At 41.6% G+C, this 21,984-nt stretch overlaps 1 protein-coding gene across 5 annotated transcripts in view; it reads left to right on the forward strand.

Annotated features, from left to right (window-relative positions):
• The window catches only part of ARFIP1 (ADP ribosylation factor interacting protein 1), a 53,654-nt gene that overhangs the window by 22,877 nt on the left and 8,793 nt on the right, over positions 1–21,984 (forward strand). For 4 of the 5 annotated variants that reach the window (XM_053257235.1, XM_053257232.1, XM_053257234.1 and 1 more), the window contains 6 exons: positions 2,146–2,254; positions 2,667–2,762; positions 6,725–6,837; positions 11,315–11,536; positions 12,651–12,808; positions 14,515–14,689. In XM_053257235.1, coding sequence (XP_053113210.1) covers positions 2,146–2,254; positions 2,667–2,762; positions 6,725–6,837; positions 11,315–11,536; positions 12,651–12,808; positions 14,515–14,689 — 873 coding nt within the window. The remainder of the gene's footprint in view (positions 1–2,145; positions 2,255–2,666; positions 2,763–6,724; positions 6,838–11,314; positions 11,537–12,650; positions 12,809–14,514; positions 14,690–21,984) is intronic. The other variant, XM_053257236.1, reaches the window with a different exon arrangement.

Consider the following 21,984-nt stretch of genomic DNA (forward strand, 5'->3'; position numbering starts at 1 on the left):
ACTGCATATTTTCTAAGCCCTTAAAACAGTCAAGTATAACTTTAAGATATAGTTACTTTGGCATGGTTTTGTGCCTATTATTGTCATTAACATTGTGGTTTTAAAACTAAAACTGACAGCCTTTCTCAATAACAACTGAATCTCTTGATTAGAGATTAAAGCCTTAACCCCTAATGACTGATCATTGCTACAAGGCTTTGGCACTTACTCCAAAGCAAGGAAATGTTTTCCAAAAGCTGCCAGCACTTGGGTGTGGTAAGAGGATGAGAATGAACCTAGAGAGTAGTGGTGTGCAGATATCCCACAGAGTAGCACAGGCCGATGAAGCATAAGGAGAGAGGGCAAGTAACACAGAGATATATAAAAATTAAGGCTAGACTGGGACAAAAATGAAGAAGTGTAAAGTTCACAGAAGAGAGTCTGGGTCACACCAGTATCACATTCTGGTAGGGTTACTAAAGGGGTTCTTGAGTGGGGTGGGCATCATGGATAAATATGAAATGTCAAAAACTCAGTGCCTACCAACTAGGAAAGTCTGAAGCCATCCTTCTGGTCATGAAAATAATTAATATATTCCTAGGAGAAACCTAAATATGTAGTACACCGCTCTGGGCTCCTTGGTGAAAGAGTGGGATATAAAATGTAAAAATAATAAGTATACACAGTTGAGGGAAATGAAGCAGGTCTGCTTCCCTTCATCAATTCTTTTTCAGTCACTGGCCATAATGTTGGATGACAGGAGCAAGCTACTACTTGCTGAGCAATTGGACAGAATACTGCCTTCATAACTTTCCTTGTTTCTGTAAACACACTTTGCAATTTTAGGTAGTGTTTTGTTTTTAGTAGTGGGAATGCAGAGGTGCTGCCTGGATCCACAAGCCTCTAATGCCTCAGCTCTGGTCTAGACTTTGTGGATCTGTTAATATCATGCATGTTGCTGTCATTTTACTATAGCATAGCATAGTTTGCTATACTTTTAGAGAAATTCTGAGATGTGTGTCCCACATAAATGCATTCACACACAAATTAGGACTCTCTTCAGACATGTAAAACCATTGTTTGACCTTCCAAAAATAGATGCAGGTAGTTTAGAGCTGCCTTCTTGCTTTGATTTTTCTATTTGCTCAGCACACTAGTCTCTAAATTGACTTTCTTTCAAAGATGGAACAAGCATTAATTGGGGTTTGACAATTCAGGCATCATGCAAGCCATAAGTAGCAGAAACCATGGTTTGCACTCACTTCAAGCTATGGCTTCTGCCTCTCTGCCATCCTTGCAAGCTGGGTCAGTACAGATGCTGCACTAATCCATAGTTAAGCTTGATCCTGCTTCCACATTGCTCCAAACCCACAATATGCATAAATGGCTCCAAGACATTTTTGGGAGGCACATCAGACAGCAGATGGAAGTGGGGGTTGGCAAAAAGTGTCTGTCCCTTCCTTACATGGGTGCAATGTCTTTTGGCACATGCAATGTTATTCTGGATGCCGGTAGCTGATCTTAATAGGCCTATATCTTCAGCCTTCCAAAATGTGACTTAAACAACGACAGCAGGCTTGACAATAGTTATTTCTCTACTTGATCGAAGGAAGAGGGAGAATAGGGATAAAACAGACTTACAGACTGGAAGTGTCAGAGCAAAAGTAGATCTTGAGGCCAACAAGCAACCCAAGAGTTGATACTAGCGCTTAACCAAATCAAAGCCCAATTGATAGACTAATATGTCCTCTCACATCAGTTATTCATAATTGTTCCCAGTAACAGGGATACCCAGATGTTGTTGACTACAACTCCCATAATCCCCACCAAAAGGCCCTTGCAACTGGGGATGACAGGAGTTATAGTCAACATCTGTGAAGTCCTGTTACAGGAAACACTGCTCTTGACACTTGCCCACAAAGGCCCACCTTGTGCTGAACTGTTAGCACATATTGTTTGGTTCACACATGTAAATGAAATCTTTGATGCAAACTGCATGAATGTGTTGTGTTAAGTTGTCATAATAGAATGTTATGACACCATAAACTAGGTTCTAGACCACAGATCAATTGGTCAAGATGAGCTTGAAAAGATGTTATAACACCCAAATGTTCACTTATCTTTGATCTTTACATGGATTTCCCTTTTTATTCAAACATTTCTAAGGACTTGAAGCGCTCTATACCAGCTGGACTTGGACTGTCTGAAACCCAAATTACATCTCATGGCTTTGACAGTACCAAAGAGGGAGTCATTGAAGCTGGGCCTTTTCAAAGTAAGATCAACTACTTATAAATGTCTGTGATATTACTAGTACAAGTGTCTTAATGACAAAAAGAATATTCTGTGTGACATTAGTTCTTAATACTCGGACATATACAAAATGACACTTCAGTAGAAGAATGTGTATATTTCCAAGTCACTTAGTCATCTTTATATATAAAAATAGTTTTGAGTTCTAGGTCTAATTCATGGTAGTGGCAAGAAGACACAGCACGGTTGAGATCTGGTCAGTATGCTCCAAATGGCTTGCCATGAGGTACAGCTGCCCTGTGGAGAATGGTAGCAAGCTGATTCTGTTCAAAGCAGAGTTGCAAGTTTGACATATAAGATCCATTCTGGTTTTTCAAATATTTCAAATTTGACCCAGTAGAGATGAATTTTCATGATGTATGTCCCATTTCCAGGTCCCTCATCGCTACCCATGTCACCTGTTATATCTCCTAGCAATGCAGCAGCTAGCAGACTGGCTGGACAAGGGAGTGATTTAATTATTCCCAAAGGTATTTGGAGGTCTAAGCAGATAACACTCTTGCTGATGCAACACTAACTCCCAAATTTGCATATAATTATTTGACCTGTGATTATTGCTGTTACTAAGTATAACACCTGCTTTTTCCTGGTTCTGTCACTTGGCTTGTAACTGATTCTTTTTCCTTCTGCATACTATCTTGCTCCCTCTGAGTATTAAGCATGAGCAAATCAATGTTGTCTTCAGGAAAATGCATTGAAGAATGACAAACCATGCAATTTTTCTACTTTAATTCTTGTACTTATCAGTAAGTAGTAGTAGTGTTCAGTACCCTTGGAATATATGATTCCCTGTCTAATCCAGGCTATACAGCAGATTTTTTTGCTGTGAGCAAGTTTAATTGTGATGTCACTAGCTCAAAAAGGAGGAGTATTTGACTACCTCGGGAGTATTGTGCAGACTGTGTGTAGCATGATGAAGTTGCAAGAATATACTAGTGTGCAAAAATATACTAGTGTGCAGTGATTCTAAGTATTTTTCGAGTGAGGACCACTTTGGCAAAAAACGTTCAGTTGAGAGCCATTTCACACTGTGCTGACCTTTGAACAGAACTGTAGCTTTCTCAGTTCTGAGAAAGCCCTTTAAGAGACAAAGTCCTCTCTTAAGAGCTCTGTGGGGAAAGTGCTGGGAAGGGCTACACTTCCCAGGATTCCGTGTACACCTTCCACGATGATGCAGGGGCTCAAGAGGACACCATTTCCCTTAAAGGAGGCCACTGTGTAGAACAAAATGCAGCACTGCCCAGTGGTAACAGTCGCCTTGGCATGGTGCCATGGAACTATGCAGAATATTCCGCTTTGGCTGAAGCTTCACGCAAGCCCCATAAACAATTAGGGCACTACATTTAGGATTGTTGGGAGCTTTCACTGGCTCCTGGGCCTTACAATGAAGAAAACTGTACTAGTAGTTGGTTTTATAAAGAAATTTCTGAAGGTGTCCAAGTTCTCTACACTCTAGGCTCAAAAACCAAGACCCTTTCATGCCTGGAATACTGAGCTTATGCAAAGCATTGTGATCGAGTAGTTGTACTGGCTGCTTTTAGTGTAAAAATATCAGACTATACAAGAGAATCAGCTGGATAATAATGAATCAATTAAATAGATTATTGCTTTCTCTTTTTCTAATGGGACACTATCAGTTGTCATTTTGATTATAAATAAAACATGACTCTACTGGGTGTTTGCCTTGCATGTAGCAAACATCTCAGGTTGTAGTTCTTGGAACTGCAAAAGTCGAAATGCTTCACAACATGCTCTATCCTGTACTAAAACAACATGATCAGTAGAAGTTCACAGTTCTTCCCTGTGCCTGCAAGTTCTTCCTTATGCCTCACTTCCTTTTTTAGTTTATATATGATTACTGATGTGAGGAAACCCACCCTCCTATTTGCATAGGTGAGGCATATATTGCAGGTTGGAGCACTTTCCAACAGTGCTTTGTCTGTCTTCTAGATGTTTGTCATAAGAGCAAACTTGAAAGATAAAACCTATATTCCCTACCTAAAATTCTTTATTTGAACTAAATATAGCATGCTGATGGTGACCTTCTACATTTGCTGATGTCTGTGCATGGCTGGATTCTACTGTTGTGCCTTGACTTGAGAATCGTGGTGAAGATTATTTTTTACACTTGGGGAACCAAATGAAAAACTTGAATTTGGGATAATGGAACATTGGAAAGGACCATTCTCATTTGTAACTTTGTTCTGATGTGCGTCCAGTGTGGAAATCTTAATGTCTCCCCTCTGCATTCCAATATTTTTGCAGCACTCTATAGTTGCTTCAAAGCAATGTGCACTTGCTCAGGACTGCTTCACACATCTTGCTGAACACTTAAACTTTTGATTGGGCAATACATCATGTGCAAATGGGTAGCGCCATGCCAGTAAATTGTAGGTTTATAGTATATGCCCCTGTATGTTTAGATATGTCTGTCTTCATACTAGGGATGTGCACGATATTTATCGGCGCCGGCGGGGGTAGGGCTTTAAGGGCGGGGGAGAGTGTACTCACCCCCCCCCCCCGCCGCGTTTCCCCCGCCGGCGCTCTCTGAATTTGAAGCCCCTCGGGGCGGCAGCGTTCCTCCTTGCCGCCCCGTTTGCCCCCTCGGCCGGAAGTGGCCGGAAGTTCCAAGCGCGCGTGTGCCCGTCGTGCGCGCGCACGCGCGCTCGGAACTTCCGGCCACTTCCGGCCGAGGGGGCAAACGGGGCGGCAAGGAGGAACGCTGCCGCCCCGAGGGGCTTCAAATTCGGAGAGCGCCGGCGGGGGAAACGCGGCGGGGGGGGGTGAGTACACTCTCCCCCGCCCTTAAAGCCCTACCCCCGCCGGCGCCGAATCACCAAATCTGCCCCGACACCCGAAACGTTTCGGCGGCCTTTTCAATGGCTGCCGAAACGTTTCGGGCACAAGCCTACTTCATACTGCCCTGTGGAGTTGGTAACAAGCTGCCTCTGTTTGAAGCATCACTGCAACTTTGACATACAAGATCCATTCTGGTTTCTCAAATATTTGCTTAGCACAATGCATATGAATCAAGCTAGAAATAACCTGTTGCAGGAAATGTGACACTGCCCTGAGTAACCTCTTTCTGCAACTGTAAATTGAGTGTTCTAGAAATAGCAAGAGAACAAAAAATGCCTATTGGTTCCACTGAGAACATTTGAGCAGCAATCAGATATACTTTGTTGGTATATAACTGTCACCTGATACTTTAACTGTGCATTAAGGACCATGGTCTAGTTCAAGGGAAAACCAACTGCTTTTTGTTGGGATTCCTTTTAAAATAAAAAGGCACCATATCTTGCAGGAAAGGGCCTTTTAAAAAAAAAGTTAGCATTTCAGACTATTTCTTATAGAGGGGTTTTAATTTACTGTGCTTCATTCTGTATTGGCATAAACAGTTGTACTTTTTTGTTTTTTGTTGTGTTAAATAAAAAATAAAGAAAGAAAAGGTATTGAATGCCAGGCAAAAATGCTCCTGAAACCTGATTGGCTCTTAACTTTGAGACAGGTCCCACTATGTCCCACTTGCTCCCAGTTAAGTGTGCATAGTTCGAACTACAGTCACAGTTGCTACACATATATTTGTAGTGACTAGACTTTGTAAAATATCTACATGTAGTGAAGAGATAAGATGCTATACTGGTGGACCTCATCATCCACAGCTCCAGGACACATGGTTTCGTGTATCCATGGTCAGGCCATGTGCACCCAACCATGGTATATACAGTTAAATAAAGGGTTAATACCTGCGGAACTGCAGTTCCTAGGTGTCCAGAAATGGCCTCTGAGGTCATTTCCGGCCACAATTTTGTGAAACAAAGCCATTTTGTGGCTCTTCAAGGTAGGGATTTTTAAACTGCAATTTTTCACGGAAAATCGGCAAAATTTGGCGCGTGGGGGTGCATTGCTGGACAACTGGAGAGCATGGTCTGGCACTTTATTTCTCTGACATATACATTTTAAAGCCATTTTTAGCCCATTTTTGCCCTCCAGGTACCTAACCCCCCAATTACCATATATATACTCAATGCCTTGTTATCTGTGGAAATAGGTGGGAACAGAACACCTGCGGATAATGAGGTCCATCTGTACTTTTTCCACATGCCTAGGAGAATTCGCAATTCTCTAGTGTGCCTAGGCAGCTATATCAGTTTCAGACTATAAACAACTAAACATTTGCAAATACAGTAATAATTTTGGTCTACATTGCAGAATGTTATAATCTGTTGGAACATTTAAGCAGAGACTAGTAACTGTAAATTACTATTAGTAGTAGACTAGGTGCAAATATCCAAGCAATTGTTTTACATAATATCAGGGCACAAATTAGTGAGGTATTCTCTTTGGAATTATATTGAAAATATTATATTTTGTAAACAGCTCACTTTTGTGTTTACACTTGTGTCTGACCTCTTACATGGCTTCTAAACAGGCAGTCTAAGAATGCAGCCGAAAAGTGGACCAGTTGTCTTAGCAGAAGAGGCAAAGAACCCAGCAATGGAAAAACTGGAGCTTGTTAGAAGATGGAGCCTAAACACTTACAAGGTTTGGATTAGTTTCATTATTGTAGTTTAGTGTCCTGGTATTTCATGTATAAAAGGATTTGGTTTCTTGCCGAGACTAGAAAGCAAAGAGAGCCATATTTTGTTTTTAATTTAATTTCCTTCTGCTACAGTAACCTCTTGGGAGATGAAAAGGGTTTTGTTTTTTTTCCAGATAGTGGCATGTAATGGGGAACATAATTTTGCTTCTTGCTGAAGATTATTTTGAGTGCTGTGTGAACTTGCTTGAGTTAAAATAGTAATTCAGAATGGTCATCTTCTAGCAGTACTGGTACTGTTGCATTTGTCGTGAATTAAATCATTGTTAAGGCTTCTGTTTGTAAAATGTTCACAAGAAGATCTTGAGTTTCATTGTTACACCTTTTCATGGATTTCAGCTTGTCTCTTGTTTTGCAGTTTGTGTTTCCATGGTGCTGTTTTGTGATCAGGGTGGAGAATGTCTTATGTCCTCTTGCAGCAGTTTCTCAGTGAGGTTAATCGCCACACCCTTAATCTGGAAGAAATAGTTCCTTACTGTGTCAGGACTCTCCATGCCACCAAGGCTACTTGTGCTACCACAGCAATGTGTATCTTCAACCAAACACTAGCAACCACATTTTTCTTTTCAATTATGAAGCTCTCTCTCCCTATCTAACAGAATTCTCCTACATATTCTGAAAACACTGAAGGTGTTGGTTCAATCTGCAAACAATATGCTGAGATGCAGTTGTCTTCAACTTAGGAATGCACAGTTGCCATTTATCTTCAAATAATCAGTTCACACTCTCAATCTTTCCCTTATCAAGGAGTCCCAATATATGTGTGTGTCTGCACAGAAAAACACAATGGGCCTATTCGCACCGTTCATAAATGTGTGCATATAAAATGTGTCACAGAGCAGACTGAGTCTGCCTTGCCCTCAGTGTTGTGCACCTCAGTTCCATACATCAACATATCATGTACATACAGCTTATCTAGGTTGAATAGGTACATTCTTCATACACATTGCTTTTTTGAGAGGTATGGATTGCATGTGAAATGCATGTATGTTGGAAAGCAGTGCACACATGGTATGGTAGGAACAATCTTCTTGTCCTGTTTCATTACCACTATGCGTACATGAATGTGAGAATTGGTGGTAGAGGCCTGGTTTAGTGTTGCAGCCAAATCACGGTGGTTGTGAATGGGCTTCCACTTCTGTTAACTACCCAGTGTTGTCCTACTGCAGTCAAACCCCTTATATGAAAGGCTTCTAATGCATGTGTTCTAGTGTATGAATGAAAATAGCATAATCAGGTGACATAATTGCCAGCCTAGAGCACAAGCAGATGCAGATACCTACTGTGGTGGCTGTGAACTAGGCTGTGGCAGTAGCTATTAAATCAGTGAACATTATGTGCTTAAAGAGAAATGAAACTAGGAAAAGCTATATCCAACGCTCTGATGTGAGCAGTAGAAGTCATATCTAAAGGCTTGCATCCTGCATAGCTTGAGGTGGCTCACAAAGAAGTATTGTATACATAAATAAACTAGATCTCAACACTTTAAAAGTGTCTGCCACTCTTTTTTACAATCATTGTGGTCAACATACAGCACAGTCCTATGCATATTTACTCAGAGATAAGCCCTACTGTATTCAGATGTACTAAGTGTGTTTTGGGATTCAGCCTTAGTTGTGCATTGCAGCATTGTGGCTTAAGTTCTCTCAAAACAAGGACAACTCTAAAGTCAGCTTGTTTCCATTTTTCAGGACAAAACTGAAATCTTTTTAATGAGCTCTTTCGTTCTCTAATGTCTACATAGCAGCAGTAACCCAAAATGACACATTTACCCTTTAGCCAGAAAAATACGCATGTTCTTATTTTGCAGGCTGAACCAGTTTAAATTATACCAGCCTGTTCTAATTGGCCTTTTACGGAAGATCATTTGCATAATTGGTGCAAGTAGAACTCAACTTACAAGATCACAAAACCACTATTCAAAGTTCTAAATCAACATTTAAATCTCTGTGGTATATTTCAAGATTTTAAACTAAATTTGAACTCTCAAAATGGATTATGATTTGTGAAGAAAACCATGTTAGACTTAGACACAGGCTTGTAGAAGCCACAGAAATGAGGTCCTTGGATCAAAAACTTGGCATTGCTTTGGATATAGCTATAATATTTATAGGGAAGGTGAAATCTTGGATTTCTTATTTAGAAACTATTATGAAGCCTTCACAGTTTCATTTTGACCCCTCATATCTGTCCATATCAAGTAGGGATGGAGAGTGTATGGTTCACAAACAATCCAGTCTGCAGTAGACTGCCGGACACGTAAATTAAGTGGTGAGGATGGCTCTGGGCTAGTAGTATAAACTTCTTATATGTTTCACAGTGACCAGGCTAAGGAAAGATTAATTTTGGGAGCTTGGAGGAGAGTAAATCGGTAACTTTCCAACTGGCTGCATGTAGTCTCTCTCAAGTTTCACCAATCTGCCATTCCTATAAGGCAGTCGTGATGAGTTGTGGTAACTCCTGTATTCCTTTCCCAGTGAGTAGACAGGAGGCATGGAGGGTGGGGATGACAGTAGACAAGAGCTGCACAATTTTGGCTCTCCAGCAGTTTTTGGACTACATCTCCCATCATTCCCAGCCATACTCAATGATCAGGAATTATGGGAGTTGTAGTCAAACATCTGCAGGAGGGCCAAAGTTGTGCAGGCCTGCAAAAGACTCCTTAATGTAATGTTTGGTACTAAGCTGGCCTGCTAACAAACCTGGTTGCTCACCAGGTTATCCAGCTTGAAGCAGTCTTGACCTCATGGAGCTTTCCCATCCACTTCACAAACTTCTGAAGAACATGTTCATAACCGTACTGTGTACTCTCTTGGTGTACTGAGTGTGTGTACTGCTTAATATGAGAATCGTTACATAGATGGAACTGCCTAAAGCTTTTGAGCTGTGTTGATATTTTTGCCCAAGACTGTTTTGACTTGAACTGCTAGTGACTTTGTCTTTCGCATTGTCTTAAACCCCTCTGATACTGTTCAGTTTAATTTTTCTGCCACCCCCCCCCGCCCCCGGATTTGTTACTGAACAGAATATGAAGCTTCAGTCATGACTAGATGCAGGGCCTGACTGCAGAAAAATTCTCCTCTTTTCTTTCTTGTCATCTGTGTTGGCTTATCCCTATCTGTGGGGAAACTGTCAGAACTTGCCTTGTAGCATGAATATTGTGAAAGAATCAACCATACCCTGATTACATTCTACCTCAATGGCATTTATCTTTATTTGCATAGCACCTGAAGTGTAGTTCCAATTCGTTGCCTGGATATTTTCATGCCAAGTGTCCGCCCCCCCGCCCCGCCCCGCCCCCTTTGAACACACAAAGCTCCCTGCAGTAGCCTTTAACTTACTGTGAGATTTCTGATCCCAACCTAAGTTGACATGCTCACTTTTAAGAGTCACTGGTTTTCACTGCAGCTGATGAGGCGTTTTGAGCCATAGGTTCAGCTTGTTTAAAATGGGTTTTTTGAATCAGGTCAGTGAATTAAAGCACAGGTAGCTATTTGGAAAGGGTGATATGCCCATGCAGACATCCCTGGGGCCTAAAGGGAAGGATCTTTATCAATGGCAGATCCTTCTTCCTTGCAGAAAATCATCAGGGGTTGGAATACCACACCTCTTCCATGTGGGGTCAAGGGCTATTATTTGTATGCACAGTTTCCTCATCTGCCAGGGAACATCATGCAAGTGCAAGCCCTCAGTCAACTTGGGTGGGAGAGCTAGAGGCTGAAAGGAAGCATGAAACTTGGAGCCTAATGGGAAGAAGGCAACTTGGGCTTGGATGCGCACTGTGGCACACATCCTCCAGACTTAACAGCAGCTTCCAAAGCATCCTTTCAGCAGTGAACACGCCACCCCCCCCCCTTGGCTAATGGGAGGGGAATGGCCTCAGAGGATGGGCACCCTGTGTAGTGCATCCTCAAGCTCAGGTCCTCTTTCCCAGGGCCCCTTAGGAAAGGCAGCTTGCTTTCCACCTCTGATCATTTGTCAGGCAGTTATGATGTTAATTCATGCCTGATGGGGTTCACCAGACAAGAGTTCTTCACAAGTGTTTGGTTTCTCATACTTTATTCTTTGGGGATAGAATTAAAAGTAGTCCTTAAGAGCCCTTTGTGTGTATAATAGCAATAAGTGCTGTTAGCCTAGTAGTAGTTTGGTTTTGAACACAAATTTCTGAATGTGATATTCCAGAGGGCTCGTTAATTTCTGTCAGTATTTAAGAGGTGTATGGCAGTGGTATGAGGTGGCTGAACAGGGTATATTAAGTAGAATTTTTACAATAGCTTTAACTGATGTACATTAAGATTGTAAACTTAAGAATGTGTATATGCTGTACTTAATAAACTTTAGACATCATTAATTTTAACCATTGGTTAATTAAAATGAACCATTAATTTTAACCATTGTAATTTAACCTTGCAAACTTTACAGTGCACTCGTCAGATAATCTCTGAGAAGCTGGGACGAGGCTCACGAACAGTAGATCTAGAATTGGAAGCGCAAATAGAAGTACTAAGGGATAACAAAAAGAAGTACGAAAACGTCTTGAAATTGGCACAGACCTTGTCCACGCAGCTTTTCCAGATGGTGCATACCCAAAGGCAACTTGGAGATGCATTTGCAGACTTGAGTCTGAAATCGTTAGAACTCCATGTAAGATTTTGATTGTATTGGTTAAATATCCTACTTTCCTGTAAATTGACTACCTTTATACAGTGTGGAAATTTCAATACAGTGTGTTATTCAGCTTTCAGTAATGTTGACTACTGGCTTAATTGAAACAAAGAAAACACAGTTACTAGAAAATATTATGAAATGTTGATAACTAAATAATACTATGAATCTCTGCCAGTTAGATTGAATTTTCACAGTACAAGAGAACATCTTTATCTGTAGGGATACTATTCCACACGGTCAGGGGTGCCGATAGTGAAATGTTAGTGATAATGGGGCATTAGGGTGATGGGAATGCGGGGGGGGCTAAGTTTCTTGGGCAGGGGGCAAAAGGGTGAAAACAGTATGAAGGAGCTGGTACAAATGTTGCAGAAGGGCTAGTGAAGATGGGACAAAAAACGGCCTGAAAGTGGGGGAAATTGTGTGGAGGGGTGCCCTACCATGCTCAGTCTGTCCCCAGCTGTCCAGCAGTGCCTCCAAACACTGCAATTTTCATGTTTTCTGCAAAAAAATGCAGGTGGTTTTTTTTCTTTTTAAAAAACAAAATAAGCCAGAAAATGGCTTCCTTTAAACGAAATGGTGGGTGAGAATTTATCAAATGGCCTCAGAGGTCATTTCCACTCACCTGTCTGTCCCCATAGATATGTGAAAATGTTTTGCTGGATTTTTTTACGTATACTGAGGTTGGGTGCCAATTGCCCGACCGCAGATACACAAAACCATGGATAAGAGGTTCTCGTGTAAGCTCGTGCAGTTCTGATGGTGTTCATTTTGAAAAGCATGTTTCCCCCAGTTGAGAAACCAGTGCATGCATCTGTGTATCTAGGTATAGCAGGGTGGGGAAACACCCATGCCACGTTTAAGAGAGTATACTTGCATGTGTATAAAGAAATGTCTGAAGCATCCCTAAGTTCCTTAAATGGAGAACATACTTTGAGAGAGCTTGACTGAAGATCAACAAGCTTAACTGCAATGGTTGAATTAAGAGTGAGCTTTGAAATCTTTTGACAGCTGCGATAGTACAAAAATGGTTTGGTGCTTAATGAACAGTATTCAAAAACACCATTGATAGTTCTATGCTCTTCTTTTGCAGGAGGAGTTTGGATATAATGCAGATACTCAGAAACTTCTTGCTAAAAACGGTGAAACTCTTCTCGGGGCAATTAACTTCTTTATTGCTAGTGTGAACACTTTGGTGAATAAAACTATTGAGGATACATTAATGACTGTGAAGCAATATGAAAGTGCTAGGTAATGGTTTATACAATATTGTCTCTTTGCATTATATTGCTTTGAGAAACAAGCAAGCTACTTACTATATTATCTAGATATGGTGTGTTGTTCCAGACAATTCATTTATAATTTTATAAGGAGCCATGTATGCTCCTTATACATAGCTTTCATAGTAATTTTTCTGCAGTGGCTCTTTCCCACCGCTGAAGAGGCAAGGTGTTTTACTTAAAAAGTGACTTGCCTCTGAGAGTGGAAGTGCTTTGAAAAATGCTTCCAAGAAAGTTCTGGTTATGCAATCAATTCCCTTACTTCCATGTTAATTACTTTTACAGATTATATTCAACTTCTTATATTCAACTTTAGGATTATCAAACTGTAATATTTCACTTTTTTCAAAGTGGTATTAGGGAAAAATAGGTTTTTCATATAACGGAGTAATATGTCCATTAGAAGAAGAATGAAGAATAGCTTTATTACGATCAGTGATCAGTTATATATACACACACAGATACTACATTCAGATAAGAAGTAAATCATAGATAATATACCAACATAGAAGCCTCATGTAACAACATCTAAAAAGAAGGGCTGGAGGTTAGCTGTTGAATGTCCATTAGAATAGATTTAATATCCTCCATTGCCTCCTATAGTGAGCTCATTAAATAAAAATGGAATCATTACTGATTCTGTTGCTGTTTGCATGACAGCAGAGTAATTTAGAAATGAGAGAGAAGATGGAATTAATGAAGCATGTAAAGTGTAACTAAAAACAAAGGAAATAATGAGTCAATCAACAATAATCCCACTAACTGAAGTGAGATCCCATATCACAATGAGGTGGTCCTTCATAAGGAATGGGGTGAGGTTTAGAGGTTTGAATTTTGGTTTGCAGTGCTATAAAACACAACTGAAGTTAAACCTCATTCAAGAGGATAGAAATGCAAAAAAGTACTATACTATACTGTTTTTATACTGCATTAAAACTAAGCAAACTTATGGTGCTCTCTTCCAACCTACTCCAGTAAGCATGGAAATGTATACTCTTCCACTTTCCATTCTATGTGCATAAGAACTGTCAGGCTTGCAACAGAGGAGGGCATTGTAGCTTCCTCCTTAACTTCATATATGTATTTGAGAGCCAGAATGACGTAGTGGTTGGAATAGGACTGAGGAGACACAAGTTCAGATTCCCACTCAGCCATGAAACTCATTGAATTACCAGTTGCAGGGGAGTAACAGCAGGAGAGAGGGCATGCCCTCAACTCCTGCCTGTGGCTTCCGGCGGCATCTGGTAGGCCGCTGTGCGAAACAGGATGTTGGACTAGATGGGCCTTGGGCCTGATCCAGCAGGGCTGTTCTTATGTTCTTACTCTGGGCCAGTCTTGTATCTCAGGTTAAACTACTTCACTTGTTGAGAATAAACACAACTATGTACTCCACTCTGGGCTCCTTGGAGGAAGAGTGGGATATAAAATGTAAAACTGTTCAAAATAAACTTTGATAGAAACAATTTGTATCTCTTCTGAAGATTTCTGTTACATGCATGATTACTTCAGTCCATGCTTTATGCCCAAATTGGAGAGTCTTTCAGACTGTAAAAATTGTAGAATTGGACACAAGTATTGACAAAGATAATAATGTACTTTGTTTTTGAAACAAATGCCTGTTTTGTGGTTGCTATGTGCAGATTTGTGTGGGTCATGTCAGTTCTTTCTTCTCCTCAGGATTGAATATGATGCTTATCGCACAGATCTAGAAGAACTGAATCTTGGCCCACGTGATGCAAACACCTTGCCAAAGATTGAGCAGTCACAGCAGCTATTCCAAGTACATAAAGAGAAATATGATAAAATGCGCAGTGATGTATCAGTTAAATTGAAGTTTTTGGAGGAAAACAAGGTAAGGAGCTGCTTTGTTTCCAATTTTTTTGCAACTTGAACTTCAGGTTAAAGTAAAATACCTTCTGTAATCTAATCTTTAGATCATAAAGCAATCTATTCTGTTTTATTTTCTCTTCTTAAATTACTTATACTGCTGTCAGAAGTTGGTACTAAAGTGGATTTCTCAATTTTGAACTTGACTTTTAAGTGCTCACCTTCTTGGCCTACTATACACCAACATCTTCAAACAGAGCACCACATCCAGAACGTTATTGACAGGAGTTGATAGTGTATTTTGCCATTCATACAGATCTTCTGAGGCCCTAAAAATAACACAAGAGCTCAAAATAGCTGGTAACAATTTACAGCTGATGAAGGAGTTATGGAAGGAAAGAATGGAAGCCATTGTGGCTGCCTGGATTCCAGGACAAGGACACTTGTTCTAGCCCTTAATGCTTCTGGTCAAGCATGTTGCATGGCCATGCATGCAGCACAGCAATTAAGAGAGGACTTTTGTAGCACTGCAAATGGGAGTGTAGGACAAACATGGCTAGTAGTGGTGATGATCTTCACCTCTGCAACTAGAATAGTCATTGCATTTGGTAGAATAAGAAAATTTGCATGCTTTCATGTCTGGCAAGCAGTGCTGTTCCATTCCTTCCTCCCATAACTAATCTTGTTTGAGTCCTTTGCATTCCAAATCAGATCGAAATTTCACTTTCCTCATACAGCATGACATTTTATTGCATTTGCCCACCTACGTGGTTCAGTTTTTGGACTCCAGCCCAGAATTGAATCGAAAGCTTGCTTTCTGGCAGTAGGGAACTCTAGGAAACCAAACCCTGCAATGTAGGATGCTTTGTCAGTGTATGCTGATCAATATCATTGCAGTCCAATTGAAGCACTGCCATTGGTAGATGTGTTCTGACCAAATGTGGTATTTGGTTAAATATGTGGAATGTAACAGACACCACTACACATTGTTTGGAAAAAAAACACATACATCAGAATTGGTGTACAAAGAACTATATAAGAAGAGACTAATCTTTCCACCCACCCAACCATCAAGACTGGTGTGACGATTGGATCAAGAGCTGGAGAATGTGTGTATGTGGCAGGGGGAAGGGCTCAGAAAGTATGTGTGTATGTGGCAGGGGGAAGGGCTCAGAGCCAGCATAGCAGTGGTTCCCAACCTGGGTCCCTCCAGATGTTGCTGAACTACAACTCCCATCATCCCCAGCTACAATTTATTGTGGCTGGGGATATGGGGAGTTGTAGTTCAGAAACCTCTGGAGGAACCCAGGTTGAGAACCACTGCATTTAGAATATTAGACTAGGACTGGGGAGACGGGAGTTCAAATTCCCACTCAGCCATGAAGCTCACTCAGTGACTGTGGGCTAGTCATGTTTCTCTCAACTTAACCTACTTCACAGGGTTGTGGAGATAAACATAACCATGTTCACCTCTCCAGGCTCCTTGAAAGAAGAGCGGGATATAAATGTAAAAATGAAATACATAAGAATGGCCCGGCTGGATCAGGCCCAAGGCCCGTCTAGTCCAGCATCCTGTTTCACACAGTGGCCACCAGATGCTGCTGGAAGCCCACAGGCAGGAGCTGAGGGCATGCCCTCTCTTCTGCTGTTACTCCCCTGCAACTGGTATTTGGAGGCATCCTGCCTCTGAGGCTGGAGGTGGCCTGTAGCCCTCAGGCTAGTAGCCATGTGTCACGTAACACATGACACACACCTACATGTGCACTAGTTTGAAGCTGTTGGAATTCATCCAGCAGCAAATCTGTGCTGGGCCCCATCAAGTTGGGATAGGAGCAGAGGTGCAAATTGCAGAGGAGGTAGCCACTCCCCCCCCCCTTCCCCTATCCTTTTGCTGCTGGGGAATTGGGTGCACTCAGTACTACACCTCCCCAGAGCTACATCTCAATTGGGAAAGGTATCTGACTGGGAGGGGCCAACCTGGATCTTGCAATGGAAAGCAGGGACCAAGAGCCCTTAAGGTGGAGGGAGAGTTGGTAGGAAGTTATTTATTCCCATTCAGCTCAGTTAACAACTTGGGCACATTACCAGCAATCTCTGACCTGCTTTATAGGGCTAGTGGTGGCAACAGGTGGGTTGCTGTACAAGTTACATGGCAAGATATAAAGGGAGCTTATGGGAGTGTGTGGGGAGAAAGGACTTTTCTCCCTTTATCTCCACACACTCCCATAAGTTCCCTTTATATCTTGCCATGTAACTTGTACAGCAACCCAGCTGTTGCTTACCCCTAAGAATTGTCTTTGCAGATCGTCCATATCCTATTTGATTGTCTCATATTTCCCAGCTATCACACCTTGGTAATACCTCACTCTTGGTTCCTGTGGTATTTGGAAGTTCATTGGAGCTGCAGAAAAATAGCACCCAGTCCCAAATTGCCAGTTAGAAGCAGCCCTAGTTGCACTGTACTCCTTCGTGGGATAGAGGAGTACAGTGTACTCACTTACATTTTTATGTGATGGAGGCCAGGAATAAAGTGGTTAGAATGTAAGTGAGCAGGCTATGACCATGTTTGGACCACTGAACAAAAGTGACTGGCTTGCACATGGGTTATGCCAAAGCTGTAAAGAGCCAGGACCTTGTGGCTCAGTCACTCTGGGAAAGATAGTTGTCACCATGCTAAACAACTATCTAATACCTCCATGCTGAATGTGCCTGGACAATAACCTCTGAAATAGTTCCACACAAGAGCAGTGTTGGCTCTGTGGAAGAGTCATTTTCACAAGCTGTGTGCAAGTTGTAATAGATTCATATGGCTGAAATGTAGAAACGATAGACTCCTTTAAAGCCTTTTCCCAGTGACTGAACATGATTCTTTAGTTCCCACCAAGATTTCAGCTTCACTTTCTTAAAAAATATTATATGTAAGGACAGTAAACTTGAGGTTCCACAATTCTGAGTTGCTTCTCTTGAATGCTGTCACTATGACTTCATTAGGAGGTTTGGCAACTTCACATGTTAAGATAAATTGTTACCTTTGCTCTCTCACAATGAATTAAAAGCTGTAATGACACTGCACATAAATTTGTAAAACATCAAGAGCCCATGATAATTGTTGGCACTATCTGCTACACTGGCCTAAACTGTGTGTGCACTTTATTAAATATAACCAACCATATTCATATTCTTGCTGCTGAAAATTTGCAGAGATCTCTAAATGTGAGGTCATAATATTCTGATAACTGATTGCCAAGAAATTTACGACTGACAGTACTCTTTCACATAGCACGTAATTATGTCAAATTATCTATCATGGGATGTGGTAATGGCCACCAACTTGCATGGCTTTAAGCAGGACTTAAACAAATTCATAAAGTGCAAGGTTATCAGTAGCTACTAATCCTGATGGCTATAGGCTATATCCATGTTCAGAAGCAGATTGTCTCCAAATACAATTGCAGAAGAGGGGCAGGAGATGCTTTCATCTGGTTGCATGGCTTCCCAAGACATCGGTTAGGCCACTGTGTGAAACTGAATGCTGGACTAGATTACATTGTTTTTGTTACATTTCTGTCCCACTCTTCCTCCAAGGAGCCAAGAGCGGTGTGCACGGTTATGCTAGCCTTAGGTCTGATCCAGCAGGGCTGTTTATCATGTTCTTATGAAGTATCTGTTTCTCTACATTTGGGGCAGATATACATCTCTCTAAAGAAACAACTTGTATTTTTGACATGACAAGAATTGGGGAATGCTGTCCCAATTTACACAGCACTTCAGCTGACCTCCTGCTAGAATATCAGTACTGTAAAGGTTTGGTTTTTAAAAGGGGGGCAGAGAATTCCTCCTCAAGGTAACATTCTGGCCAAATTTTGAAGTCTCGCCCAATGGAGTTTCAGAAGGGCCTTTAGTGTCTGGCATTTCTGAAGAGTGTTCCTGTTAGGCTTAGAGAGGGGCCTCCTACGTACCAGTGAGTGTGCTGCCAGTGTTATGGGCACACAAAATGAGATGCAGAAGCTTCTTTCCAGCCCTACAGAGCATCCAGGCTCTGGTCAGCCAGCAAATCTTGGTAAGGTCCATTTGGTTGGAGCCACATCAAGGCTGAAGTCCAGAACACTAAACTCTGGCAACCAAGTTTAGGGCGGGAATTTCTCTGTGCAGTCTCTCCTAGATTTTGGCCATCTTCCTGGTTCAGCTTTAAGGAAAACAGACTACTGTCACTGTGTGTGCATGCGTGTGAGAGAGTGAGTGCACGCACACAGAAATAGCAATAGCACTTACATTTATATACCGCTCTATAGCCGGAGCTCTCTAAGCGGTTTACAATGATTTAGCATATTGCCCCCAACATTCTGGGTACTCATTTTACCGACCTCGGAAGGATGGAAGGCTGAGTCAACCTTGAGCCCCTGGTCAGGATCGAACTTGTAACCTTCTGGTTACAGGGCGGCAGTTTTACCACTGCGCCACCAGGGGCTCTGGGCATGAGCATGAACACCGGGCATGAGCATGAACACCTGAAGGGTAGGGTATAATGATCTTAGTACACAAATAACACAGGCAAACTGTGCCTTCCAGAGGTTGCCCTTCCTTTCCTTGGGGTCATTTTGCATGATTGGGTTTTTAGTCATAGATAGTTGCTCACATGAAACTTTGGTCCAGTGTGCCCTGAGAGGAAGACAAGAAAGGATTCACCCAGGCTAGGGAGCTCTTGTCCTCAGCTCCCAAAAAGACAACGTTTTATTAATCTGTTATTTGCTTCTTTTAATATTGTAAACCGCTTTGGGTTGCTTGCTTCCATTTAGCCATTGATGCAGGTCATTGGAGCCATACTTAATGGCTCTCAGAAAAGATTATGTGGAGAAAACTAAGGCTGGCTTTCCCGGGCATAGAGAATGGCTGATACATATGCATACTTGCTGTCTTACACATGACTTATCCAAAAAGTATATTCCTAATATACTTACAAGATGGCAACTATTGCACCTTTTCATCTGCTGCAATTAGAGAGGAGTGTCATTTGTTTGTTTGCTTTTATATACTGCCCTTCCTAAAGTAGCTCAGGGTGGTTTACATTAAAATAAAAAAGCACATAATAAAACAATTAAAATAAGAAAACATTTAAACCAAAATAAAGCTCATTAAAATTAAAATTGTCCAAGTCCCAAATAACTTTTGAGCATATTATCCTCTGCTGCTTCAGGTTCTGTGTGTCCCTGCTTAGTTGCTCATACAAACAAGGTACAGGTAGTCAATGGCTATGAAAGATTCTTTTGCCTAATTAGAAGGACAATGCTTATGCTTATCACCAGGCAGAAATGGTGCCAGCAGGCAAAGAGGCACAAGCTCTTTCTGTCACCAAATGCTGGAGCTGCCTGAATACCCTAAACTTCAGATTTCAGAGTGGTGCAAAGATCCAGCCAAACCACTAATGGCTAAGCACCAAAGCATGAGAAGTTCTTGTAAAAGTTGAAATAACTTTGGAAAGAAGCATCACCAAATGAGGCAGAGGGAAGAAGAGAGAAAGAACTTGATACAGTGGTGTAATTCTGACAAATAGCAGATGAGGTGGTAAACCTGTGTTTGGATCTTACCTCTTTAGATTGCAGATGGGGACTCATGTTACTAGCAGCGCCTACATATAAAACAATTTCTATGCATTCAGAAAACTAGATGTCATGGGAAAGGGTTCCAACCTCATCTCTGATATGCAACTTTTTCTGTTTCAAAAAGTTTATTTTGTACAAGAGCATTCAGTTATGCAAGTTCCTACCTGTAGTCTATAGTAGTGCAGTCCAGACACAAGTTTACAACCTCATATGCTGTTCATGAGAACTAGGTCCATATGTCAAAAACTAAGGAGCAAAGTTGAAGGTATTTTTGACACTGTCAACAAAACGGCTGAATCAAGAAAGATAATTGAGGAGGACCTTGATCCCGGATACCGAATGACACAGGAATATAAAGAATGTGGGTTGTCTGAAAAAATTGCTGGCCTCCCATTTGGAAAAGATTTCCCTTCAAGCAGTACTGCAAGGCAGTCCACTTAGCTTTTGAGAAGATTTGAGGGAACAGATTGTTTTGCAATATCCTGGTTTGAACTGTGTTGATCCTAGAAGGGTGGGTGGGAGTGATGGGGCCTATAATTTTCTCCTTAAGTCATTGACTTTTCTGTGTTGCTTTAAAACAGTTGTGTCTCGGGAAAGAAGTTGTAAAGTGTTTAAATCTTCAGAAGAGTGAGACTGCCAAAGATTACTTCCGTTCAGCTAAGCTTATAGTGTTTAGCTATCTTCGTTACATGGCTCACCGTTCTTTTAGTTCTATTTTGCAGTTGTTAACCATTCTTTTGAGTATTTTGATGGGGGCTTTAAACCTACCGTTCTGGAAGCAGGCATGTGCAAAGATACATTTTTGAAACCTTTCACACATTCTGAACAATTGTACCTGCTAGTTATGTTTTTAATACTGTGCTAGTAAATGAACTTAATATTGTGTAAATGTACATGATCGTCCCTGTTGGCTACTGGTACTGACCCTTCCTCGAAGTCTGAAGATGCTGTGGAACCCCCATGCTCCAACATCCCATCTCTGGTTCAAGTTGGCTTGCTCTGTACTAGAATGCAGCGTCTGCTAGATTAGGAAAACTTATCTCCAGTTTTGACTCCTGGGTTTCTAGTAATAGAACCTTGGTGACCTGAAGTTGCTTAACCATTCTTAGAGTGCACTTTGAATCCTGTTTCAGAAAAGAGTACAGATGTCCAGTTCTCAGATTTTCCTAGTAATCAGGGCTTGGACAACAAATTTCAGATTTCTAGGTCATGTACAAGTATCCCAACAATTGTGATACCCCTGTGAATGAACTAGAGAGTAAAGCTGGAGTGGTGTGCACACACGTGCACAAGTATAACAATATAAGGCTTTACCTTAAGGATGTGTGCTCTAAAATATGTCAGTGCTGCCAGTTAAAACTTTTAAGCATCTATCTTTTATATATTTAATTCGCTGAGACATACCCATGGCTAATCCCATGCAAGGCAGCTCTCATGGAATTCTGCAAGCGAGGGGAGGGGGAGAAGAAGGCGAATGGCCAGTGAAAGGAAGCATCGGCACTGGGAGAAAGCGCCGGGCGGCGAGAGGAAACAGCGGCCAGGCCAACCACTGCTAGGTGATGAGAGGAAGCGGCGGCAGCCAGGCAGCCTGCCAGGGAAAGGGCTGGCTGGCCAGCTGCCCAGAGGAAGTGGCTGGGGCTGAAGAGAAGGGGGGAGAACAAACTGGGGCTGAAGGGAGCGGGGGAGAATGGCTGAATGGATGGTGGGGAGACAGGTCTGC

Source organism: Hemicordylus capensis, chromosome 5 (assembly GCF_027244095.1).
Source record: "Hemicordylus capensis ecotype Gifberg chromosome 5, rHemCap1.1.pri, whole genome shotgun sequence".
NCBI lineage: Eukaryota > Metazoa > Chordata > Lepidosauria > Squamata > Cordylidae > Hemicordylus > Hemicordylus capensis.